Here is a 24,610-nt window from a genome sequence, read left to right as displayed (position 1 = left end):
CATGCTAGATACCAAACAGGCCACTGCTAGTGCAACTTGAGAACTTTGTTAGAGGATCAGCCTGGCGCTGCAGAAGTGCGGCATTGTCAGCAGATGCCGAACCATCGTGTCCCGGGTCTGGCCGAACCCCAGTCCCAACCAACCGTGCGACGCGGTGTCGAACGATGACCATATCTGCAAGGCTGAGCCCAAAATCTACTTTGATACGCTCGGCTGCATGCTGCATTCGACAGGGGGTACGGCCATGTGGGTTGTCGTCTCTTATGTTGTGGGGATCCTTGCGAATATGGATCGTTGGTGGTTCTATTCCTCGACGCCTGCGGTCAAATGCAGACACGATGCAGATGGCGGCTCTATAAGACAACAATAGATGAGGAATCATTGATCTATTCTTCGTTAATCGTCAAACTATGTAAGATTATGTACTGCCATTTCTTGGCGACAAATCGACTCTTCCTGAACCCTTTGCTTTTGGGTTTCCACCGATTCTTGATTATCATTGTTCTTCATCACTAGAGAGCTTTGTTAGGACCACCTTATTACCATGCGGTTTAGAATTTGAACTCACGATATCGATCCATCGAGCCATCCACTTGTTGACAGCCGCCTTGGCCTCGTCAACCAGACCAAGCTCGAGCAGCAACTGAACGGAACCACGGATTCCAGAGTCGAGAGCAGAGGCGATCCAAGCGTGGGTGTAGGAGGTGTGCTCGCCAATGAAGATCATCTGATTTCTACATTAGAACTCTTGTCTTTGCTCAGTTATCCAGTAAAGTGCAGGTCATAACTTACGTTATCGTACGTCTTGAAGTACTCGGGGATGTAAAGTTGATGTTGGCCAGCAACGGGGCTGACCCAGCTGCCACTCTCGAGAGGGTCGAGAACCCAGCAGCGACGATTATACTTGCCCGTGTACAGCTCACGGGTGTTCTCGCCGTGGATCTCAACCATGGCGTCAAGAACATACTGGACGTGCTCCTCCTCCGAGACGGAAGCCCAGCGGTGGCCCCAGTCGCCCGAGATGTACGAGGCCAACATGGTGGCCTTTCCGGTGCCGTTGATGTTGTACGACGGGTAGCACGTGGAACCGATACCAGCAATGTCAGAGGTGGTGCTGCAACCGCCGACGATGGGGTTTTCGTAGTGCTCCCAGAAGCGCTCAGAGAACTCGAGGGCGACCTTGCAGGCGCTGGTGTAAGGGAGCTCCTTGATGGCGTTGGAGATGGTCAAAGGCAGGGACGGGAGGCGCCACTTGCGGATGATGGAAAAGGGGACAGCCAGCAGGGCGTAGTCGTACTCAGAGGTCTCAAAAGTCTGGTTCTTGAAGGACTCGCGCCATTGAAGGTTGACCTTGGAGTTCTCTGAGTCGAACTGCACGCGCTCAATCTTGCGGTCCATGGTGGTGATGTCGTCAACGAGAGGGTGGAAAGCCAGCGGGAGACGGCTGAGACCGCCGTCGATGGTCTTGTAGGAAGCAGCCTGGAAGTACATGCCCTCGTAGAGAGTGTCCCAGAATGAGGTGGCGGTGTAGCTGCCCAGGGCGTCCGTCGAGTTAAGGGAGCCCTTCAGGTAGTTCACCATGAAGGCATACTCGGACCAGACATCGCCACCAAGGCCCTGAAGACCAGAGTCGAGGAATTCGCGGTGGGCCTTGAACATGTTTTGAGCCATACGGACAGAGAAGTCGCTACCAGGAAGATACTCGTCGATTTTCTCATTGAGGGTGTTGGTAGACTCATCGTAGACCGTGGCGACAGCCAGCGAAGAGTTGGCGGCGATCTGAGCCAAAGTAGGGGGCAGACCGTTGGGAAGCTTGATGCCGTTCTTATAAGAGAGACCGTTCTGGTTGCTCTGGATCCAGGGGATGAAGTCGACGCTGAGGTTTTTGTCGTGCTTGTTGAGCTCGTTCATCTCTGCAGCAAGCTGAAAGACGAGCTGGTGGTCAGTGATGTTGTAAGTGGTGTTGGTCTTGGGATCAACATAGTGCTCGGGGAAGCGCATGGGACCCATCTCCTGATAGGAGTAGTCGAAAGGACCACCACTGAGGTACTCGGTGTGAACACGGCCTCCCAGACGCTGGCCAGCCTCAATGATGCTGATGTTGGTCATGCCGGCTTGTGAGAGAACGAGGTAGCTCATCAGACCAGCCATACCAGCGCCGACGATGGCGACGTGCTTGGACTTGGCAGCGTCGACATCCACCGTGGTGGGCTCCTTGTCCTTGAGGAGGTTGACGCCCTCAAACCAGGCTCCGAGCGTGTCAATGCCGGTGCCGTTGTTCATCTCAATAGCTATGGCGCGTTAAATTATGAGACAATACAACAACATCATGAGCGCACTTACATCTCTTCAGAGCCCGGCGCTTCCACTTGTGGTGCAGAGTCTGGGGCTCACTTCTGCCCTTCAACTCGCCGGAGATACTCCACGCGGAGATGCAACCATCGGTGGCAGCATCTTCAGGGAGAACCCAGACGAGGCGCTGAGAGTCGCGCACCTCTGACTTGACGATGGTGTGGTGGGCATCGCCCATGGAGGCACCTCGACATGAACCATAGGTGAATGTGACGGTCTCTTCGATGGGCTGCTCAAGAGTGATGTGAATGTTGGACACGCGGGAGGTGACTGCGCTCCGTGTCTCGAGCTTCATAGGAAGGCCAGAAGCCGCCGCAAGGGCGCTTCCAGCAACGAAAGATAGGAACCACCGAGCCATTGTAAATGGAGAAAGCCAGTCAGAGGGAATCCGGGGTAAGCTTGGCGTGAGGATGAGTCTCTGGAATCCCTTCTCTCCTTGTCCAAGATGCGCCCGCAGCTCTTTATAGTCAGGCGCAGGTGTCGATGATAGTACGCCGGTGACGAGTAAGACGCCGGTCACTACCAGGGCTGTCGTCAAATCGATATCGATCTCGGTGTAGCCTCGAAAACGCGGCCTACGGCCACAGCACGAACCGCACCATCGGTGCCCGATCCATGAACATTACAATATTGGTCATCGGATGACGACCGGTTAGAACTTGGCGGTGTCGGACCGCTTACACTACAAGTGGCACTTCGAACTACGATAGATACAACCTCAAGGGTAGCTGGTACTGGAACAATGTTCGGCAAGTCAGGGCTCCATCGGAGACTTTCCCGCGCCTTTTGCTTTTCTTCCCTTCCCAGAGACATCAACCATACCAGAAGAAGCAGGTGAGAAACGTCAATCGCAGGGCACTTCCATGGTTCACCATGTGGCTGCCATGCAGACTGACGTCGCACAAGGGTGAGTGTCGTCTGTCTGGAGGATCCGAGTCATTGGGTGTTGGACGTTATCAGTGGAGGCGGTGCGGTGCAGGCGGGAAGATAGGGACGAGAAGCTATAGCGGCCGAATTCCAAGTTGTTTGGCGGGGCAAACAAACCCATGCCGTCTACAACGGCCCCGTTCTCTTGGAGCCTTAGTCTCCGGAGGCCGCGGTGGGGGAAGGGGGGCGCGAAGGATTGTGTGGAGGTTCAAGGTTACCGAGACCGGGGACCTATCAACTTATTCATCTACCGTAGCCATGTCGTTGGCGCCCTGATTCGTCTCTTCGCGCCCTTGGGATGAACATGGCAGATGGGGATCATGGGACAAGACGAGGATGTCAGGGATGTCAGGGATGTTGGTGTATGTAGACTTGCAGTTTGCCGGCTCCCTCCGGAAGAGTCATAGATTGAAGTCATCTACTCCGTACCCTAGAGCGATAGCTTCTGTTGTCCGAAGTACCTCATGCTGATGGTTGTGCAGTCTTACATCCGTAACATCGAGCAGTATCTGTACATTCTGCCAAGATAGCGTAAGCTCGCCCGATATCAAGTTGTGTAACTGGGCGGGATAATTTACGACCATGAGTAGTAAGAAACTGGGGGAGACTGCCTTGCGCCGCTTGACGCGTTCCTTCTCTCTGACATAAGCAAGTCGAATGAGACTGCGATATCTTAAACGATAGATAAGATATGTTCGTTGATAGATAGGCTCAATAGGGGACCACAGGTTTGTGGCATCTCGGATTCGTATGCCTGAGTTGACCGGCCCGGCTCCGGTGACGGGGTGCTCTCAAGGTTGATTTACAATCATGGAGTACTCGGTAAATTGCTGGAGGTTGTGTGGATTTGAGCGGGAAAGTTTCTGTCTTTGCCAGTCGGAAACCTGGGAACCTCGAATCAATAATGGAACGTAACTTTGAGGGGAAGAGAGAAGAAAGGAGAGTAGAGACCCCTAAGGGAAGCTTGAAGCGAGTTGAGATAAGGACAAATACCGCACCAACGCAACTTTGGGGGAACTAAGGGTTGAGGTGGACAAGAGTGCCGAGCTCCCCACTAATTGGTTGAGATAGCCGATCCGAATCCCACAGGAAAAGATAAGAGATGCATTGGTTTTAGTCTCGGCATGTGGGCGGGAAGCAAGGTGGTTGGGTGGTGGTATTAAGAGAGAGAGAATCAGATAGTCAAAGGGGAAGAAGAGAAGGAACCAACGACTTGTGATGAAAAGTCGCGATAGTTTGTAGTTGAAAGAAGTTGAGCAGAACTCTCCTTGGCATACGAGAGTTTCGGGAGTCAACATGGCTCTTGAGTCTTGATGGGGGGAATAGAGTGTGACGGGCGCAAGGGTTCAAGTTGCAGAACGCATCCTTTGGCGTAATGGCATCATTGACAGCCAATAAACGCCGCGGAATGACAGAGGATTCTGAGCGGAAATCTCCACAATCGCAGAGTGCCGAGACTTTTGGATATTGAACGCACCGCTTGGCTCGCTTCTGCGGCTCTGCAACTCTCTTTTCAACTGCCCAAACCCGTTAATCGCCCATCCTTTTCCCTTTGAATCGGTCACGACCATCTACGGATACCCAGTAGAGATCTCGTCGCAAAAATCCGGGGTAAGGTGCGCCCGCAACTCTACGCCCGCACCATCGATCCGCAAAACAATCGCACATCACAACGTAGCGTCAGGAGCAAACGTCTCATCACATTGGGTAGAGAGAGAGAGAGAGCCTGGAGTAACACCAGAACTGGATTTCGTAGCCTACGAGAAGCACGCAATGGCAGAAGCCGCAGCATCAGAGACCCCGCCATGGTGGGCGGCCTTTCCCGCTCCCAAGGCCAAGTCACCGGAAGTCGAGGCAGACGAGGTGATGGGGTTACTTGAGGCTCAAGCTGCGACCAGCAACAGCACACCTCGAGCCTTCCTGCTCGTCGATGTGCGCCGGAACGACTTCGAAGGTGGCACCATCTCAACGTCCATCAACTTCCCGGCACAATCCCTATACCAGACAAGACCCATCATTCATCAGCTGTGCAAGCAGGCAGGTATTAAGCGTGTTGTATTTTACTGCGGTGAGTTCCCGCCGTCTGCCTCTTGTGACTGTCTAAGACTCCCTTTTTGGGCTTATCCCCCATGCTGAAGCCACTCAGGAAGCAGCAATGGCCGTGGCCCTCGGTCAGCGAACTGGCTGCAGGACTATTTCGACGAGGTTGGCGAAACTGCCGTGCAGGCCGTCATCCTCAAAGGCGGAATCAAGGGCTGGGTTCGTAAGTATGGCGGCCGCATGATGGACTGGTATGACGAGAAAGCCTGGGCCGGTCTCGACAAGTAGAAATACCCCGCTTCGTCCCGGCCTATGATTGCAGGCTGCGCAGTCGTACTTCTGGGCCGTATGAATGTGACATCGTTGTGCTGGTATCTAGCATATTTCATCCCCATCCTTGTCTCTGAAACCAAAAAATCATCTTTTGCCGTCATAACGCCAACTTGTAAAACCTGTACTGCCTTTTCGCGGAAGTCGACCACCGGATAAAGACGCGCCTTTTACCGCTGGTGGTTGCGATCGTCACCGCCGATTCTCTCCAGAGCCTCCAGCATGACAACGGAGTTGCCGCGGATGACCTGTTGCTATATTAGTGTTCCATGTTCCAAATAAAAAGGTTGGAAAGGGGGTCTTTCGCAACATACCACCATGCCTATCCGAACCTTCTCGCCGCCCTCCTTCTCCTCGACAGCCTCGTCCAGCACAATGTTCAGGAAAACCTTTGACACAGGTTAGCAGGGGCCGCACCCAAGCAGATCGTCAGGAGACTGCGTACATCGTAACCGCGCAGAACACCGATGACCTTGCGGCTGCCGTTGAGCTGGACAAACAGTCTCTTGTCAAGGTACTACGAAAAGACGTGTTAGCTTTCCGAAATCTCAAATAGCAATGGACGGGACAATGAGGGATAGCCAAGCAGCTTGCATAGCTTCCGTTATCTGGCAATACATCGAACAAGTCTGGAGACTCCGGTATGTCCGTGAGAAATCGGGGCTTCCGTACCTTCTTCAGCTCGGGCTGTGCGGGCGCCATCTTGATTAATTTGGTGGGTGGGTGTAGAGTGCCGAGGCGGAGTTCAATGGGTAGGTGCCGGTTTGATGATGTCGCGCGAGGTGAGCTTTGCGACGCGACGGAGCTCTGACAGCCTGACCGAGGGGATCTCTCTGCCACCAACCGTTATCTGGAAAATTGGGTGGAGTCACGTGGAGATAATCGTCTTATCGGCGCGTTATCGCCAACACCTTTCCGAGAGGTCGCGAAGCTGCCTGACTGACATCACACCGAACAAAAGTCACACTCGCAACCTCAAAGTACACAAAATGAGTGCATTTACGCCAAAACGAAAAGCGAAAGTAATCAAGGTTCTTGACGACGACGAAGATGACGCGGGAAAAGCGTCGCCAACTAGTCAAGAGCCAGTAAAGGATGGTGAGTCTGCAGATCCCTTCCAGAGACCTTGCGCTGATATTTTTCGCAAGACTAACGAGTCTCCAGAGGGTGAACCGGTAGCAGTCAAATTCACAAGGAAGCCTTTTCGCCAGTCTGGTTTGCGCAAGAGCATCAACTTTAACGAGACCGACGACTCGAACGGCGGCGTCGCAATCGGCGCAACCACGAAACCCAAACCCAAAGTCGCTGCACAGGACGATGAGGATGAGGATGGACCCGTAGTCATTCGTCCGTCAGTGAGCCGTTCAAGCTCACTGAAGCAAAAGAAGCGCCAGTCCTCCTCAAGATTGTCATTTGGTGGTGCTGGAAGTGATGGCGACCAGGGAGCAAAGTCGGGATACACGACCCCCAAGAAGTCGACTCTGGGTCACCAGGCACTCGAAAACAGTGCGCTCAAGAACCGATTACCCATGCGATCATTCCGCGACGATGATGAAGACCGTCCAAAGTACAGCAAAGAATACCTCAGCGAACTACAAAACGAGACGCCAAACACGCCGCAGAACCTAACGTCCCTGCGCATAGAAGACGAAGACGGGATGGATCTAGACTCCTCTGAGCTAGAGGGCGCATTGATAGTGAACCAGGATGAGTTTGCATCTCAGCCGGCCCAAACAAACATTCTCACAGAAGCCGAGATCCAGGAGAGGAAGCAGCGCAGGGCTCGGCTGGCGCAAGAGCAAGATGGCGACTTCATCTCCTTTGACGACACCGAGGACGGCGGTACCTCTCTGCGGAAGAAGAAAGCCGAAACTCGCCTCGTCGCCGAGGATGAAGATCTTGGCGAAGGCTTCGATGACTTTGTCGAGGATGGCGGCTTGTCGCTGGGTAAGAGGGCCGAAAGGGAGGAGAAGCAGCGCCGCAGGCGCGAGATGGCTGAGCAGATTAAGATGGCCGAAGGAGACTCGGGTGATGAGTCCGATGCGTCGGAGGCGGAACGACGTGCAGCTTTCGAGGCGGCACAGACAAGGTCGGGAATGGACGGCTTAGAGAAGCCCGAGCGCAATCCCACCGAACAGCTCCTGCAGGTTCCGCCAAAGATTACGCCGCTGCCGAGTCTGACAGATTGTCTTTCAAGGCTACAGGCTACAATGCGCGCCATGGAGCTCGAGCTTGCGGAGAAGAAGAAGCGGGTGGATGAGCTGACACAGGAGAAGGACGGCATCATGGTCAGGAAGGACGAGGTGCAGCAGTTGCTCAACGAAGCTGGACAAAAGTACACTACTGCTGTGGGCAACGGAGCTTCGGTCGAGTCGACTACGCAATCGCCAGCTAGACAGATTACGAATGCCGGAGCGAGCGAGCTGAGGGTTGAAAGGGGCCTCGAGAGCCTGGGAACGACACCGAATAATCGTCCAAACGTAGGAGATGTCGACTAGCTACTGTACTCAGGACCGACAGTACCTCATATATCGCGATACCCCAGATTAGAAAAGAGGAATATATGTTATCATAGCTTCAATTCTTTTCGATTGTCTAAGAAATAACCTCTCCGCATAAAGAGAGAAATGTCCTGCCAATGCCAACGCCACATGAGAATACACCTATGGTACAGACTACCACTTGCCGATTATAAGCACAATCACCCTGCCTTGATCGAGGTCAAGGCCCTTTCATCCCTATTGTTCAATGAGACCATCCAACAACGATCCTTATTTGGTCTTGGAGACGCCAGCACCAATGACACCCGGAAGCTTCTCCTCGCCAACACTGAAGAGCAGACCAATAGCAAAGGTCAGGGTACCGACCATGGCAATACCGAAGCCGACGAACAGCCAAAAGGGAACGCTGACGTCAATCTTGCTGCAAGTCCTGCCGCCCCAGTGAGTGACGCTGCCAGTGGTCTCGTTCTTAGTTCCGAGGCACATGCAGGAGAAGCATTCCTTTCCGGCTGACTGGCCATCCGCTTTGGCGTACTTGTTCAAGCACTCACCGTGGCCCGAACAATTACCAGTGGCCTTGACACAGGCATCCTGCGAGCCAAAGCAAGAAGGGATAGTACCCCTCTCGGCATTTCCAACGAATGGCGCCGTGCTCTGGACTGGCGTAGTGGGTGCGGGCGGATCGTGGTCGTCAGTCTCGGTCATAGTCATGACTTCCTCGGCTTGGCGGCGACGGAGCTCCTCGGGCTTTGAGGACCAATGACGCAACTTGGAGTTGCGAGATGACTCGGGCATCGCGATGATGATGGTTTCCATCTCGCCATTGGCAGCAAGCTGCTTGAGAAGGGTGGCGTTCTCAGTGAGGGACACGAGGATTGACGAGTCCTAAGGAGAGAAAGGGTTAGTTTCTTTGTGAAGGATGCAAGGTCTGTTGGAGTATTCGATGCTCACCTTCTTGGTATCATATCTGACGACAGAGGACTTGCCACTCCAACATTGTTCGGCAAAGGGGTTGATGGCCTTATCGAAAGCACAGTTCTTTGCGGTGACGCCAACCGACGGCAAGTCGTTGGCCAGCAGCATATCATTGGCCGTGATGGAGGGAGCATCTCCAACTCTGAAGCTAGGTCCAGAGGTAGCAAGAGACTTCTGGAGCGTCTTGGCATCGTCGGCAGTAATGCCCTCGAGCATGACGACGAGCTGCGACGGGTTTGTGGAGACGGCATTGCTGAAGAGGGCCTGAGGGGCCTTGCCGAACTCATTCAAGTAGCTGACAGCGTTCTCGTTGGAGATAGACTCGGGAAGATCCCAGGATGCATGCTGACCCTCGGGTGACAGGCGTTGAAGGAGGATAAGGCGGGCAATCTGTCGTGGTAATGATGGAATATCGGAGCTCGAAGACTGCTTCGATTGCAGGAGATATACGTCAGCGGGCTGGTCCGAAGAGAGCGCGGTCGCGACGCCGGTCAGGGCAGCCGCAAGCCCTACGGAGAGCTTCATGGTGTCGTCTGATGTGGTTGGAGCTCGTAGATGGGGATTCGGTGATGATGTCGTGGAGGGGAGGAGGATGTGGATGCGACTGTTTGCTGCTTGCTGCTCTCTCACCAAGCTGCGGCGTGCGTCGAGGATGTCGAGCTCACAGTGCTCCGCCTGCACGCTGTTGCTACTGCCACACGTTCCAGGCCAAGCCCATCCAACCCCCGTGTCCCAAAAACGGATATCGGCAGAGATATTCTTCCGGCTGCTCCACTATGATCGGCTTGCTTAGGTAATACGTTCTCCCACTGTGGACCTGGGGGGAAGGTCCCTTGAGGTGGACGGTGGACATTCCTACATGATCCGTGCTTGAAGTTCTTAGGCTTGCACTGTACGTACCTGCCGGGACAGTTGAGACTTCCCTTAGGTAAGCTACGGGCCCTTTTGAAGCTGCCGCATTCCTCGCCGCCAACAGTCCACGGTTCATGCACCACGGCAGAACAGAGTGGCGGGACGTTATCGGAGGGGCTTTCGTCACACTGTGTGCCGATAGCAACGCATTCACGCATCTAGAACCTCCCGTTGGTACAATGCGAAAGAGAATCAATAGCCGCCTCTAATCTAACGTTGTCATACATCGTACATCAGAGCAGTCGCCTAAGCCGCCACGAGGGCGCTGTCAGACACCAGACCACCTTCAACTCGTTGTATTGCGCCCTGATTCTTCTTTCAACAACCGCGACTTTACCGACTTCCATGGTTTGCCTCTCGTCGCCATCCATCCCGCTGCCGCCGCCGCCGTCGTTGCCATCCTCTATCCATCTCCACCAACCATCAAAAGAACCACGACAAAGCTGAAGCAAGCTGAAGCATCACGATCGACGCCATCGAACTCTTATCGAAAAAATACTCGTCCTTTCTCCGTGTCCGGCAGCCGGCGCTCGGCGAGCGGCGAGCCCCCTCTACAGTGATGTGGCGGGTTTTCCGACCTCGCGCTGGCATATCGAATGCGAGCACCTTGGCTGTTCGCGCAGTCGCGCCACAAATTCCCAGCCAACAGACTGTCATCGTGCAGAGGGTGAAGCTTTCAAAGCCTAGATTTAGGGCCGGGTATGTCCACGTCACACAAATCATGTCAAGCCTGCTTCCACTAACCTTGCGCCTAGAACTTTCCTCATCGGAGCAGGCATTTCGCTCGCTTGTTGGCACATTTACTGGTCCACCGTTTTAAATCCATTCTTTCGACATGTAGATCGCGAATACGAGAAGCTGTCACCGGCGGAGAAGAAGGCGCTTGACGAAGAAATAGCTCAGGAGGATGCCGAGCCGTGGTTCATTCCGTTCCCCTTTACGACGAAATCTGTCAACCAGCCGCCGTACAAGGGCAGCGACCCCGAGTGGCTAGAGTTCGTCAAACTCAGCAAACAAAAGGGGACGCAGACCCAAATTCGCGGTAAGTGCCTATCCTGAGAATTGGCTGCAAATGTTCTCCCGACTGATCGCTGTCACTAGCCGACCTTGCCAACTGGGTGAAGTCCTCGGTCGAGAGGCACCCGGTAATCACAGCTAGATGTGGCAACTCAGTAAGGCTTCGTAGATATTGGCTGGACATCGACTTTCCATACCGACCACCACCGGTGTTCTACTCTTCTGGGTACGCGAACTCAAACCATCCCATGACACGCGATCAGGTAGCCACTAACAATACGCTCTAGATTACTGCTGCAAGGCGATGGATTGTACTGGTCAACTCAGCCCGTTGACTCGTTGACCGTTAAACGCCTACAAAAGATACTTTGGCCGGATGCAATTGCCGTGTCTTCGTGGGCTTTTACGAGTGCGCTATTGAAACAACACTACATGGATATTTCCCGAGCCCTTGGTTTCGAGTCAAGCAAGCCTGTTCAAACGTTTCCATCAGTCAACGGTGGCAACATGCAACAAAAGACTCAGGGGCCTCTTCCGTCTGCCAACAGACAGACTCCTGATGGCACGCCGGCAGAGAACGCCTCTCACAATGTCAGCAAGACAACGGATTCATCACAGGCAGACGAGCCAGAGAGCGGCGGCAAGACAAACTTTGTCAGGGACACCGCCATATCCCATATAGAGGGGATGAAGCAAATAACAGACGGCCCTGCAAGAGAATTCCGAAGGAAGCTTGCGCAGTCCTGGAAGCCCACACGACCATCTCCTCCGCGCGGCTGCATCCTCGTTTCAGGCTTCGTTGAATGCGAACTACCCAAGGGCTTCGTATTGATCGACGTCTGGGGATTCTGGAATCCCAAGACGGAGACGTTTGAGACGAAATCAACCTTTATGAATGTACGTAGGGTACAGATGAAGCAACAATCCCCTCGGCGGAGTTGATGGAATTCGCTAAGACACTCCCACCTTTTCTCATTGCATATTGGCGGCGTTAAGGTAGCGGTGAGCATCTACCTTTGGGTTAATTTGGCATTGGCTGGCGATTTGATCTCACCAGCACCACCCCCTCATCGATCGGGGGTCTAGCGGAACACTCTTCTGGTTTGTGAACGAGCATTCAACAGGTTACAGCAAGAGAGTGAGCGTTTGTTCGATACCAAGATACCATAGACGAGCACAGAAACGGGCCTGGGGCAAGACAGTAGAGAGGAGCAACGAGTTCCCCTGTGTCTCCTACAATGCCCTCTTTCTCTTCTGCAAATCATTTTCACTTGAAATCCTGCTGCGGTACTGTTTCTCTCGGTGACACGATCATTTGATTCCAGTGTGACTTGGTCTCCTGCAAACCTCCTGAGAGACGAGTTGCCGGGTTCGAGAGAAAAGGATCAAGTTGGCGTGAGAAGTCTTGTTATTCGCCGAAGCTTTTGCATTCTATTGCAAGAGTACGGATTAAGCACAACACGATTGAGAGCCACTGAACAGAGTGCCGGAACCCAAATAGGCGCAGCAGGCAAGCAGGAATGGGAGTCCGCGCCTGAAGTTTCTTTCTCCTAATTTTGCGAATGCAGCAGCGTCTGGGAGCACTGAGGTAAGTACCTACAAAGGAAATATCGAGATGTCTATTCCTCGGAAGGATCGCGGGCGTGAGGCGGCTCAAATGTGTGGCTGCGCTGCCCCGTTGAGGCCTCTGCGAAAATGAGGCCAAATGGCAAACTCCAGCATGGCACAACTACGGCAATCCGGCGATTGACTCAGCCCGAATTACAGTTTGATAAAATAATCCTGAGCAAGAGGCGGCCTCAGTCTTTATGCGCATACATAACGACGCAGATTAGTTGACGTCTCCATCCTCCCGTTAAAACCATCAGCCTTCTACCATCATCACCTCTAAAGAGACCATCAACAAACATCCACTACCATGGCTGCACATCTCCAGCGCCGACTGCTTCAGGACTTTGCCGAGTTACAGCGAAACCCCTACCCTCGCGTTGCATTACATACCAGAGAAAACGATGTTCGCCGGGCATGCCTTGTTCTGCAGCCAGAGGGCTGGATGCCCATGCACACCACCGTCAACTTCGGAGACCGCTATCCTCTCGTCGCTCCCACCATCAAGATGAACACGCGAATGGTGCATCCCAACGTTTTTGACACCTATATCTGCGCATCGATCCTCAATACGTTTGAGGGATACACACCGGCGTATACCCTCAAGGGCATTTCCATTCAAATGCTGAGCTTTTTCAGCAGCGATTCGTTGGAGCAGGAGGGCGGATTTTACACCGAGCCTCTTGAGTGGTATCGGCAAGAGAGCCTCAAATGCCGGCAGGACTTCAAATGTCCTCACTGCAATTTTGATGGAACCAAGAGCAAGGCAGACTTTAGAAGAGCTCGAAGGCACGCCCTGAAAGCCTTGTCGCCGACGCCATCATCATCATCATCCTCGTCAAGTGCTGCGACTATAGCGGCTGCCTCCAAAGACCACCAGGGATGTGTCTTGGCCGCTTTGCCTGACGAGCTTCTGCTAGAAACTCTCCACAGTCTCGACTTCGCGGATCTCCTCTCCTTTTCACGGGCTTGGCCGCGGATTGCAGACATACTTCGCGGATATGATGTTATCCGATTGAGAGAACTCCAATGCTTTGTGACCAAAACCAACTTCCGAGATACGAAGCTCGGTGTAGGCGTCATGGTCCCCAAACGCAAGCGGGCTATAGAATCAGAGTTTGACCTCATCTCTCTGCCGGCATTTCAGGACCTGGGAGTCCGCTTCTCCGTCCACAATGTCGCCTTCGAACACTGGCTTCCGCTGCCTCTGAGCCGCCGTCACTGGAGCTCCGTCAAAGACTATGTTACACCCGTGATGCATAGTCTAGCCGTGGCTATCTCGTTACCGAGCGCCAACAACTCTGCAGTGGGAGTTCTCGCCGCCTTCATGAACGACATTGTTGTGCGGCTCAATCAAGTAGATGCACACACATCATCTAGCGGCGCAGCATACAGAGGCAACGATAATGTCAGGATTCCACAGATGAGTACGTTGCGGCACGCGTCAGAGAAGGCGATCGAGTCTTACTTCCATCTATTTCACCTTCTGCTCTGCCTGGCGACGGCGGATCCCAAGCTGGTCACCGACGCCAATAACAAGATCAAGAGATTTATGGGTGGTAAGACCTCAAAGATATCTTGTCCGAATCTTGGTCACCTCCTGGTCTACCTCCTCATCAGCGACTTTGATATGACGGAGGCTATGAGAAAAGCGATCATCACCGAAGCCATCACGCGCAACGTCGTCTGGATGCTCGACAGGAGGGGCTCCAATATGCCGGAGTTGAGCTATCTCGAGCCGGATTACGTCTCGGGGTATCGTTTGAAGAGAACCTTTGAGGCGAATCGCACCTCATACCGACTCCTCATGTTTTCGGAGCTCTTCCGCCGCATCGCCAGACCTTCCAACGGAAAAACCTTGGAGCAAATCCGGGACGAGCTCTTCGACCGTCATGGCGCACCCCCTGCTGGTGCCGCTCTCCAGCTATCCACCGAAGTCCGCCGCCTTCATGACATCGACAATTTCCCCCATTTCTTCAACGAAATGGGAATTGTGCGCCATCCGTCAGCTGAAAATTTCACCAGCGTCCTACGGGACTGTGTCAAGGACAGCATGAAAAGAGGCTACTCGGTCTGGGGCTTGCCGGTCCCTACTGCTCTGGCCTTGCGATCCCGGATAGAGCCCAACGTTGGCGTTCGAGCAAACCTTGTGGTGAGGAACCCTCCTGGTCCTCGCTACATGTCAAGGATCACTTTCTTCCCTGACAAGGACCGCCGGAGCTGAACAGCCACCTTGCAAGAGGCTTAGAGCGGGAAAGAGAGATTTTGCTTGAGCCGAGCAGTCGAGTTATTGGAGATGATACCCCTAATGAAATTAGAAATTCGAATGAGAAACATTTAGTTAAATCTAGTTTATCGTGAACCAAGTCATGAATCCTCCAGACTATCGTCCAATCGCGAACCAAATGTTCGAAATGGTTACGAGTTTTCGATTAACTCAGAGTCACAATGGGCAAGTAGTTGGTTCGTGAGTTTGAACTACAATATCTTCCTTTGCGAAGAGTGCTAAAATAATCGAATAAATCTCCATTCGCTCAATATTGATCTTTTTTGCAAGTGTATCTCATTAAAAGATTCCTCAATGTCTATTCTACTGGGGAACGTGTTCTTCTGTCTTGATTTCTTAGATACCGGTACATTAGCATATCGAGTATCGTGAGGCATCGTCCTGCTCCCAAGGTCCGCACCAGCAAGGTGAAGGCAGCTCGGTGAGCACGGGTGCCTTCGGTGAGCATGGAACCTTGTTAGTCAGCAGGTATCTTACGTAAGGCCTCTGCAGGGTCCCCCGGCCGCTCTCACTCAACGTCACTCCCTCCCCCCCAACTTTTACGTCCCAACGTCCCTTCGCCCTCCCCCGAACTCGTCGTTCTTCGGGTCCAGCCCGTGTAAGTGGTTCTGCGAGGTTTTCGTCTTCACTTTGGCTCCCACTTTCATTCCCGTTCTCGTTGATGGACAAGGACTACAGGCACGATACGTGCTTTTCATTTTGAATCTCACTTATACCTTCATGGCCTTGCCTTGCCTTACTGTGCCTGCTGAGATCCGGCGGCCTCCCTGTCGTTGTCTTGTAACACCAGGATTCTCTACATCTTGATTGACGATGGCTTCAATCAGTTCAAACACAAACACCTCGGTTCAAGAAGACAAGAGTCAGATTCATTGAGAGTTCCCTTTTGATTGTATAAAACATCACAGATTATGGGTTGCCTGTCAACCTGTCCATTCGATCTGGACGAACGCCTTGCCCCAACGCCATACACCAGGACATCAATTCAGAAACAGCCATACATGGACCAGCCATCTCGACCAATCTTAATCAAAAGACGACTATCGCATCTGATTTCATCACGAAATGATCCAAGGATCCCTCCAGGGTGGCTCTCACCCTCTCCCCGTGCGACTGCGTCCCTCTACAGCCGCCATGTAAGCCAAGGCATCATCCACTGCGTCAAAGTCAGCAATTGAGCTTCACGAAACAGCACATCACGATGTGTCATCGTGAGCTTGGGAAAAGAGCACTGACATTGAGACTCAACCCTCTCCCGACCGGCAATGTACCAGGCCTCATTAATCCTGTCTCGCTCAGATTCATCGCCGAGGCAGGGGAAGAATTGGACATCTGTCGACAGCGGCGCCAGGTCTGGTGTGCGGAGCCTGGTAATGCGGGGAGCCCCAAGCGCTGACGATGAGTGGGCGGGGACTGTGAAGTCCTCGTGAATGTATTCTCCAGCATCATCGGGGAAGAGGATAAAGTCATCGTATGGCGCATACTTGGCTGAAAAGTCGCCGTCGTGGAAGCTGCTGCTGCTGCCTTTTTCACGTCCGGATCTTGTACATGGCTCTTGATTGTGGGTGCTTTGGCTAGTCCATGATCCCATTGCAACAAGGCTGTCATGATCCGGGCTGCGTCTCCGTCTCTGCGAGACGGGTCCAGGGCTTCGTCGGTATGACGAAGACTGGTGCCTTGAGCGCGGAGACGGCGGTATGATGTACAGCTGCTCATCACTTAGAGGATTGGACACGACGCTGCCTCTGTAGTCGGCAGGGCAATACGCCCGCATCGACGTCTGTATCGGGGACGCTGGAGAACGTCGATCACGTGGCCCGGCAAGGGCATCTCTGTGTCTGTAACCGTGAGGGGAAGCGCTCTCCTGCGATGGCACCATTACTGAGCACATCTGACGTCCTGGTGTCATTGGAGACTTGGATCGTGGCACAGTGGTGAAGTCTGGGTTAGTATCAAAGTCGAGAGGCAAGAAAGCCATGGTGCTATCTTAACGAGGCCTTGTAGAGCAGGACCGGAGATACTTTTGATGGAACTGGCGATGAATGAGGAAGCTTTTGGGTGATGGAGTGTGTCAGTTGATGAGGAAATGTGATGGAGGATGACGGCCTGTAATATCTCCTTCGGGGCGGTGCAGAGGAAGTGTGTGCCAAGGCAAGTATGAGAGGTCTGAGATGGGCTCTGCCAAGATATAGGAACCTGTCTAGGATGGAAAGCGAAAGTCAAAGGGGAATTTGGGCCATTGGAGAAGTTTCTCTGATAACACGGAAGAAAGAAGAGGGGAGGAGGATGGGATGCGAGATGGAGGGTGGTGGGAAGCTCGAGGGCTTTATATGGTGAGTGCTCCCCCGGGCTGCTTTCTCTCCTCCAAGCGGCCAATCAGGGGACAGTATTCCACTTCCCTCGTTGCGTGCCACCGACCCCGACACGGAGCCCGGGCCTGCACCAGACCGATCCTCTTCCTGCTAACATCCAAGCTGGATGCCTTCTCCCATATTCCTCGTCGTTGATCTCATTGAGATGTGCAATGGCTCACAAAGTCTCATGAAGCCGGCGTGAGGTTGCTGGATATCGTTGAGCCCTCTGGACGATGGTAGGCAATGCTGGACGCATGTCTTGATTTCCTTCTTCCTTCTTTGCCTTTCCAGAGTCTCTCGTTGTTTCACTCCGTCTTACAGTCGAAGTCGATGTTTCTGCCCATCGTCCGGAGCCTTTGAATCGTTCAAGATCCAGTCGCCTTCTCTTTTCTGCCTTTCTTCTCTTGGTCGTTGACCCAGCTTCCTTGGCTTCTGATAGCGATGGCCTTAGTATCGATGTCCCAATTTGAGCGCATCCCCATTTGCAAGCTTGTGGCTCAGATATTCAGACGTTTCTTTTAGCAGGCGCAAGAGTGCAATGCCCGCCCGTGTATATCTCGAGAGGCCTGTTTCTTGCGAGAGGTCAAGCCTGGCTGGACTGACCGTGGCACACCAGTCATGTGACCCTACGCTGACCTAATGCGCACCCCCCTTGTAGCTCGAGAATGTCAATGGTCGTGGGAAGCATACACGAGGCTGCCGTCACCAAAAGGATGCCGGAGGAACCGTCGCTTCGATTTCCCAGTCGAAGTCTGGTTGCCGGGCCCCTTCCCACCGCCACCACCAAACATCGACACGGGTGAAGAAGTTGATGGTGTTGAGCCGAGCAGAGTCCCAGAAGAACAAGCCAAAGAGACGACAGTTCGTCATCCGAGGATCATTGCAGGTTGACCCTGGAAAAGATTGATATGCCCAATACCAGGCTTCTTCTGGGCCCTTATCGGTGTCCTCGCTTATCAGTGACTGTCGGACATGCTCTTTGTACTCGTCCGGAGTATAGGATGACAGAGCTTTCCTGATCGGGAGTTCCAAGTTGCTCATTTCGACACATCTGTCAACAGCATCCGTGAACCATGAGTAAATCTCGCCAACCCGGTTGTAACTGGCGTACCGTGGCTGTTGCGGGAGGGCGAGAAGTAGCTGGTAGAACTGAGTTGGCGGTGATGTTGACACCCTGTAGAGAAACTTGATCCCAAAGCATAGCAGTCGAGCCTGGTTCTGGTTGATGTGGCAATCGCCGCGCTCCAAATTGGGAGGTAAGATTGGAGCGGTCCAGTACACAACTTGAGCGCCATTTCTAGGGCCGCAATGGTGTGTCTGCAGAGCCTCGATCTTACGAAGCTCCACGAGCGCACGCAATGCTATGGAGAATTGTCAATATTCAACATGATGTAGGTTCGAGAGATGACGGATAACTTACGAGGACCAATGACAACCGCTGCAAGAAAATCCCTTGTCGCAACCAATTGTTCAATCTCCCAAAGTGACAGGTAATCAAAAAAGTGCGCTCTCTGGAAGTTTACGATATCCAGGTTGAATCGTACAACTTCGGGGTCTTTGAAAAGCTTGCAGTAGACCTCGAATCGATAGAGGGCTCTGTGAAAACGAGCAGACTCGGCATCGGTTGGCTTCTCAGCGGAAGAAGGTGCGTCAGGCCAGTCAGGACGGTCGTTGGCGAGACTGCACTGCTCTTTCATGAGACGATGCAGTGCCATGTCCCGAAACTTGGATCCCAGATGGCCGACGCACTGGTGTAATTCTGCTAGTTGGAAGCCATCTGATAAGCTGATGGTGGGAGGAACACGCGGCCGTCTCTTGAGATATTCGTCACTAAAGGCGGCAACGAGATTCAGGTCTTTCGGGTCAAATTTGGAGGACTCCAGCGCCATGACAGCATAAGGAAGTGAAAGGTGGCCGATTTCGTTCAGGACCACCTGCCGACATGCTGACGAGGCGCATCGGAGCCAAGTTGGAGAAGTGAGGGCTGCATCTCTAAGGCATTTGAAGGTTGACAGATGTGATAGGATATACACCCAGAGCTCATCTGGCATGCGCCGCGACATCGTATCGTGGATTATTTGGCAAATTTGTCGTGATGTTGTTAAGAAACCGCATCGAATCCTCAATGTCTTCCTCAAGTGGTAGGAATTCCGGAAGTGGGCAGTTCGAGGTTTGACACAGGAATACGGTGTTTTCAGTTGGTGGTATTTCAATCCAAACTCAAATCAGGCTCAAGGCAGAGACCGTATGACCTGGAATTACTGGTGCTCAGGGTCTCATATGCCGTACTGAAAAGTCTCTTGGGTGGATGTGCGTGGTGAGTTCATGGCTTGTCGTTGTAAGATGACTGAGCTGATTGATGCGAGGATCGTCGATTCGGCCGCCGTTTGGGACAAGCCGGGGCCGAGAGGTACGTACTGTGTGGACTTACAGTGTTTATACTTCTATCGGGTCATCCAGACTGGGTGGAGTCTTTGAATGATAGAACCAATGAGAGATCATGAAATACACTAGTCTACATCCGGGTTAGCGCTCAATTGCTCTCAACTCGGCGCAGGTGCAGTGAATTGCTGGTCGAGCAAGCTCGCGTCAATCCCTTCGCCAGACTGCCACGGTACCTCTCTGTGAACGTCACCCTTCTTCGCCGCATTCCACCTCGCTCTATCCTCACCAGACAACTACGAAATCGCGACTACGACAGCATTATCGTCTCCGAATAAATCTGGAGTAACAACCGTCGCGATGGGCAAGAAGAAGCGCGGACACCCCGACGTCGAGGACGTCCTCTCCCGGCCTTGGTGCTATTACTGTATGAATTCATTGCCTTTCGCGTCTCGGATTTGAGCGCGTGTGCTGACTTGTTTGCAGGCGAGCGTGATTTTGAAGATCTGAAGCTTCTCATCTCTCATCAGAAAGCCAAGCACTTCAAGTGCGACAGATGCGGTCGCCGACTCAATACCGCTGGAGGTTAGTCCACCACGCACGCTGTCCTCTGTGGAATCGTACGCTAATGTCTCGTGTCGCGCAGGTCTATCCGTCCATCTGAACCAAGTTCACAAGGAAACTCTCACCCAAGTCGAGAATGCGCTACCGAATCGACAAGGCCTCGATGTGGAGATCTTCGGCATGGAGGGTATTCCCCAGGATATTTTGGACCAGCACAGGAACCGCATCATCCAGAACTTCTATCAGGCCCAAGAGGACCGCAGGATCGCCACCGGCAACCCCTTACCTGGCCAGTCGAAACAGCCGAGGAAGAAACTCAAGGTTGAGACTCCCGAAGAGTTGAAGGCCCGCCTTGCCGAGCATCGCGCACGACTGGCCGCCGGGCATCCTCCCGCTACTAGTGGCAGCCCTGCCAATGGCGCCCCTGCGAGCGCCAGCCCGGGTGCATTTGTAAGTATCCATACACCGAAAATGTTATACATGTGTGGCTTTGGGCTAATCATCCGTCACAGAACAACTCTCCGTACCCGCCGCCTCAAGCGCCTTACGGTGCGGCTCCCGATCCGAACTACCCGCCTGGTGCTGCCCCTGGCGCTCCGGCCTACCCTCAACAGGGCTATCCGCAAGGCAACTTTGGCGGTTTCTCTGCATCATCTCTTCCCGCGAGACCGACGAGTGGCCTTCAAGCGATGCCCGGTCTACCTCAACGACCGCCCCAACATGGCGGCCAGTTCTGGAATGGCTCTGGCGCACCGCCGCCTGGCTTCCCAGGAGCATCCACTGTCGATGAGCTGGTTTCTGGAGCGGCACAACACGGAGACGAAATCGACGAGCTCATTCGCAGAGCCGAGTCCGGTATCAAGCCAGCCAAGAAGCCCGAAGATGAAGCCGGTGATGAGGCCGCAGGCGACAAGAAGTCGAAGAAGGATAAGAACGGCAGAATGTTCTATGCAGACACAGAGGTCAGCCCTGAGGAGCGCATGGCGCAAATACCGAGATACGCCTACGTGCCCCCAGCATCGTAGTCAAGTAATGGACTGGCATTGAACTATTTGGATGGCGGCGCATGGGGACGTTGCGACACGGATGCATCCCAATCATGGCAAGTGTCACTGCGAGAGGCTTTCATCGATTGACACGATTTTCGAGACTCGGGACGACAACGGCAACCCTCCTGAGCGGAGTTTCAATGGCGTAGCTGGTTTTGGGATGTACATAAAAATTGTAAGGAATGCACTGAAAATTTCCGTCACTGTACTCATCGCAGGCCGTGACGCTGAACAAATTGACAGGTCCTGCATTTCAACGATCGTCGTTTCATAGTGACCCGAATTGCTGTCTCTGGAGCTGCGGATGAAGAAGCTGGGATAACCTCTGATATGTGAACCGGCATCTGTATTGGTCCTAAGTCATGCATGAGAATGCAGGAGATGAGGGGCCGCGACGTGATAGGTGGTCACGCCTCCGTATCTGGACTTAGTCGCCAGCCTTGCTTACCTTGCTTGACGAGATCGCACAAACGACGCATGATCCATCCTTCTCAGAACGTTCAACATACCTACTAGCATTGGGGCATTCCTCTCGTACTACTCTGGGCCTTTGGTGCACAGCCTTGGCCATGTGGCTGATCGACACACAGAAAACAACACTGCATCGCGTTGCGGATCATCGACAAAATGGCACACGCTCGTACGCCATTCTCTCCCACACCTGGGGCAACCAAGAAGTCGAATTTCACCACATGTCGAATCTGAACAGTGCAAAGACGAAAACAGGATGGAACAAAATCAGGATGACCTGCAAGCTTGCCCGCTCCAAATTCAAGTACGCATGGGTCGACACATGCTGCATTGACAAAAGCAGCAGCGCCGAGTTGACAGAAGCCATCAACTCCATGTACTCCTGGTATCAATCGGCCGAAATATGTTACGTCTACCTAGCAGACCTAAGTCCAATACCTGAAGGGCTTAGGGGCACATATCGTTACGATTACCTCAGAGACAAATTACCCAAGTGCCGCTGGTTTTCTCGGGGCTGGACTCTCCAAGAGCTGATAGCCTCAAAGCAAATCGAGTTTTACGACAAGAAATGGAACCTCGTAGGCGAGAAAAGCGACCTCATAACTATTATTCAGGAGATCACACGAGTTGACGTGAGCATTTTACAAGACAATTCAGACCTACAAACACTCCCGGTAGCACGTCGCATGTCCTGGGCCGCCGGCCGCAAAACCACAAGAGTCGAGGACATTGCCTATTGCCTCCTTGGTATTTTTGATATCAATATGCCATTGCTATATGGCGAGGGATCAAAAGCATTTCAAAGACTTCAAGAACACATCGCCAATGAGACCAACGACTTGAGCCTTTTTGCGTGGCAGAAAAAGATCGACTACCAAGCGGCTTCAGCTCCAGGGCTCAGTGGTGTATTCGCAGAGTCTCCAGCAGACTTTACATACTGCTCTACCCTCATGAGACACCGAGATCGATTTCAGTTCAGGAACGACTTTACCCTCACCAACAACGGTCTCCAAGTCAAGGCCCAAAAGCTCAGGCTGCCGGCGAATGACGCTGCGGAAGCGGCGAACGATGCCGACGCGTTCTACGCATTGAGTCTTGATTGTCTCGAAACCAGTGTCAGAACGCAAGGGACCCCCAAATGGCTTGCAATCTGGCTACTCAAGGTCGGAACGACGTTTGTTAGAGCGGTTCCAGATCAGGTGTATGCATACAACTCGAGATTACAATGGTCTAATGCCACGCTGGACACATTTGATGCCTGTATCCGCAAGACGCTATACGATCACGAAACGACGCGGCTGGCGTCCTTCATGGGAGCCAAGATCGGATTCGAGTACGACTCGCAGCTCAAAAACTTGATTATCTCCAAGACAGCGAACCCCGTGGAGGCATGCGTGCGATCCTCCGTCGCAGACTTTGTCTTTGACTGCCACGGGCTCGACAATTTCGCTGGGACGCATTGTTTCAAGATCCAATTCGGATTTCCATTACAGAAGGTTACCCTGGGCATCATCTGTGGCCTTCAGTGGGATGGCTCGCGTTGTCGACCGTGGGCGGCACTTTTTGACGAGCTTTCGGTCGAAGGGACCGAATCGGAGCTGCTGATGAGATACGCACAGGTGATCCCTGGCGTTAAGGCTGAGGAGAGACTGTCGGAGATTCGCGACTACATGATGTGTCGATTCACGGATCAATCAGGCCTGTACAAGTCGAATTTGATGCCCAAGTCTGCAACCATTATTCAGTACGGGACTGTCATCACACATCGTATCTGGATCGAGGCGGAACCCAGAAAGATCGACGAGGTTTCCTTCTCTCGAGGTTCGTCTTCTGCGTACATATTCAAGGTCCATTATCGATCTGGCGTGAACCAGGCAGATTAGGTATTTGCTGAACAGGATCAAAAGTATGATGTTGTTGCTTCCATGCTCCTCTTCCCGCTCGATATGAGATGGCCGGGATTGCGTGAGTGGTGACGCGTTTGAGCAAGTACCTTACATGCGTGTACGCAGTACTCCGTAGACATGAACAGTTGATTGTGTGGGGACGGCAAGACGTGCCGAAGTTTTCCAATTCACATCACGAACCCAAACGGTCGGGCTACTCATGGTGATGGCTTCCTTGCCACTTTGTTTAACAAGACTAGGGTGGCCGGGTAATCTGGGGGACCAAAGTTGCTAAAAAGGCGAGTTTTTTTGGTGGCGGCCGGGATCATGTTCACTTTGCGGCTAAATGCAACTCTCCACTTCCAATGTCACAACTAGTTTGTTCCCCGCAGTGACTTTTGCCGTGAGATCACGCGCGGATCAAGAAATCTCCAAATTACATGCAACTAGCTGGCTGATTGCTTTTTGGGGTAGGCAGTTCTTCTATCTTGTCTGCGTTTAGTTCAATGTCTCCGAACTCTGGCCTGTTTGATATTGTAAGTTGAGAAAATCTGGTCAATCTGGCGTGTAATCAACTTGCTTGAAGAAGAAGCAAAAGCAAAGGGTCTTTCAGAGTACTCAAGAGAAGCACACTACCGTAACACGGCACCGGCTCTTGAGCAAGTTGTGGCCAAACAAAGCCGGGCGTGGGGTAAAAGAGTCTTGGAAGCCGCTCGCTTCGAGGACCCGGCCGCGCCGCGCTGCGGGGAAAGCTCGACTCAAGCATTTTGGAGGCTGGGGTGTCCCTCGCCCGTATCGAGGATGACCATCTCTTCTCTACTGAGCATGCCTCGTAACCTCGCCGGCCTCTGCTCCGGCCTGTCATGGAGACCCAGGAAGTGGTCCCTTTTACCCGTCGGCCAAGAACCGTCATCCCATCTTAGCTGGTGTCATCCGTCCCCGGCCGTTCATGAAG

At 53.0% G+C, this 24,610-nt stretch overlaps 10 protein-coding genes across 10 annotated transcripts, besides 1 other annotated feature; 5 read left to right on the top strand and 5 right to left on the bottom strand.

Moving 5' to 3' along the window:
- Positions 1-48: 48 nt before the first annotated feature.
- On the bottom strand, positions 49-2,710 carry CCOS01_06261 (L-amino-acid oxidase; the record flags this gene model as incomplete). The annotated part of the gene is made up of 5 exons (XM_060454430.1): positions 49-67; positions 144-220; positions 569-727; positions 793-2,291; positions 2,344-2,710. The coding sequence occupies 5 exons, from the start codon at positions 2,708-2,710 to the stop codon at positions 49-51; spliced, it is 2,121 nt and encodes a 706-aa protein (XP_060314130.1).
- A 2,342-nt stretch (positions 2,711-5,052) lies between these two features.
- CCOS01_06260 (uncharacterized protein) lies at positions 5,053-5,607 on the top strand (the record flags this gene model as incomplete). The annotated part of the gene is made up of 2 exons (XM_060454429.1): positions 5,053-5,347; positions 5,426-5,607. The coding sequence occupies 2 exons, from the start codon at positions 5,053-5,055 to the stop codon at positions 5,605-5,607; spliced, it is 477 nt and encodes a 158-aa protein (XP_060314129.1).
- Positions 5,608-5,819: 212 nt separating this feature from the next.
- Positions 5,820-6,351, bottom strand: CCOS01_06259 (LSM domain-containing protein; the record flags this gene model as incomplete). Its single annotated transcript, XM_060454428.1, has 4 exons — positions 5,820-5,897; positions 5,964-6,038; positions 6,095-6,166; positions 6,322-6,351. 4 exons carry the CDS (start codon positions 6,349-6,351, stop codon positions 5,820-5,822), a joined length of 255 nt encoding a protein of 84 aa, XP_060314128.1.
- Positions 6,352-6,638: 287 nt separating this feature from the next.
- Positions 6,639-8,147, top strand: CCOS01_06258 (uncharacterized protein; the record flags this gene model as incomplete). The annotated part of the gene is made up of 1 exon (XM_060454427.1): positions 6,639-8,147. The coding sequence occupies one exon, from the start codon at positions 6,639-6,641 to the stop codon at positions 8,145-8,147; it is 1,509 nt and encodes a 502-aa protein (XP_060314127.1).
- Positions 8,148-8,420: 273 nt separating this feature from the next.
- Positions 8,421-9,650, bottom strand: CCOS01_06257 (uncharacterized protein; the record flags this gene model as incomplete). The annotated part of the gene is made up of 2 exons (XM_060454426.1): positions 8,421-9,035; positions 9,102-9,650. The coding sequence occupies 2 exons, from the start codon at positions 9,648-9,650 to the stop codon at positions 8,421-8,423; spliced, it is 1,164 nt and encodes a 387-aa protein (XP_060314126.1).
- Positions 9,651-10,596: 946 nt separating this feature from the next.
- Positions 10,597-11,996, top strand: CCOS01_06256 (uncharacterized protein; the record flags this gene model as incomplete). The annotated part of the gene is made up of 4 exons (XM_060454425.1): positions 10,597-10,736; positions 10,793-11,079; positions 11,139-11,280; positions 11,342-11,996. 4 exons carry the CDS (start codon positions 10,597-10,599, stop codon positions 11,994-11,996), a joined length of 1,224 nt encoding a protein of 407 aa, XP_060314125.1.
- Positions 11,997-12,972: 976 nt separating this feature from the next.
- On the top strand, positions 12,973-14,886 carry CCOS01_06255 (uncharacterized protein; the record flags this gene model as incomplete). The annotated part of the gene is made up of 1 exon (XM_060454424.1): positions 12,973-14,886. One exon carries the CDS (start codon positions 12,973-12,975, stop codon positions 14,884-14,886), a length of 1,914 nt encoding a protein of 637 aa, XP_060314124.1.
- A 972-nt stretch (positions 14,887-15,858) lies between these two features.
- Positions 15,859-15,930: a sequence feature (Short protein (CCOS01_06254, KAK1528420.1) was converted to a misc_feature.).
- A 113-nt stretch (positions 15,931-16,043) lies between these two features.
- CCOS01_06253 (uncharacterized protein) lies at positions 16,044-16,927 on the bottom strand (the record flags this gene model as incomplete). Its single annotated transcript, XM_060454423.1, has 2 exons — positions 16,044-16,105; positions 16,186-16,927. 2 exons carry the CDS (start codon positions 16,925-16,927, stop codon positions 16,044-16,046), a joined length of 804 nt encoding a protein of 267 aa, XP_060314123.1.
- Positions 16,928-18,005: 1,078 nt separating this feature from the next.
- CCOS01_06252 (uncharacterized protein) lies at positions 18,006-19,366 on the bottom strand (the record flags this gene model as incomplete). Its single annotated transcript, XM_060454422.1, has 2 exons — positions 18,006-18,664; positions 18,724-19,366. 2 exons carry the CDS (start codon positions 19,364-19,366, stop codon positions 18,006-18,008), a joined length of 1,302 nt encoding a protein of 433 aa, XP_060314122.1.
- Positions 19,367-20,045: 679 nt separating this feature from the next.
- CCOS01_06251 (uncharacterized protein) lies at positions 20,046-23,652 on the top strand (the record flags this gene model as incomplete). The annotated part of the gene is made up of 5 exons (XM_060454421.1): positions 20,046-20,112; positions 20,172-20,270; positions 20,332-20,699; positions 20,762-21,256; positions 21,889-23,652. The coding sequence occupies 5 exons, from the start codon at positions 20,046-20,048 to the stop codon at positions 23,650-23,652; spliced, it is 2,793 nt and encodes a 930-aa protein (XP_060314121.1).
- Positions 23,653-24,610: the final 958 nt, after the last annotated feature.

Source organism: Colletotrichum costaricense, assembly GCF_030867565.1.
Source record: "Colletotrichum costaricense strain IMI 309622 chromosome Unknown Scaffold_6.1, whole genome shotgun sequence".
In the NCBI taxonomy this organism is placed as follows: Eukaryota; Fungi; Ascomycota; class Sordariomycetes; order Glomerellales; family Glomerellaceae; genus Colletotrichum; species Colletotrichum costaricense.
Note: the sequence above shows the minus strand (reverse complement) of the source record. Positions and strands in the feature narration are given on the sequence as shown.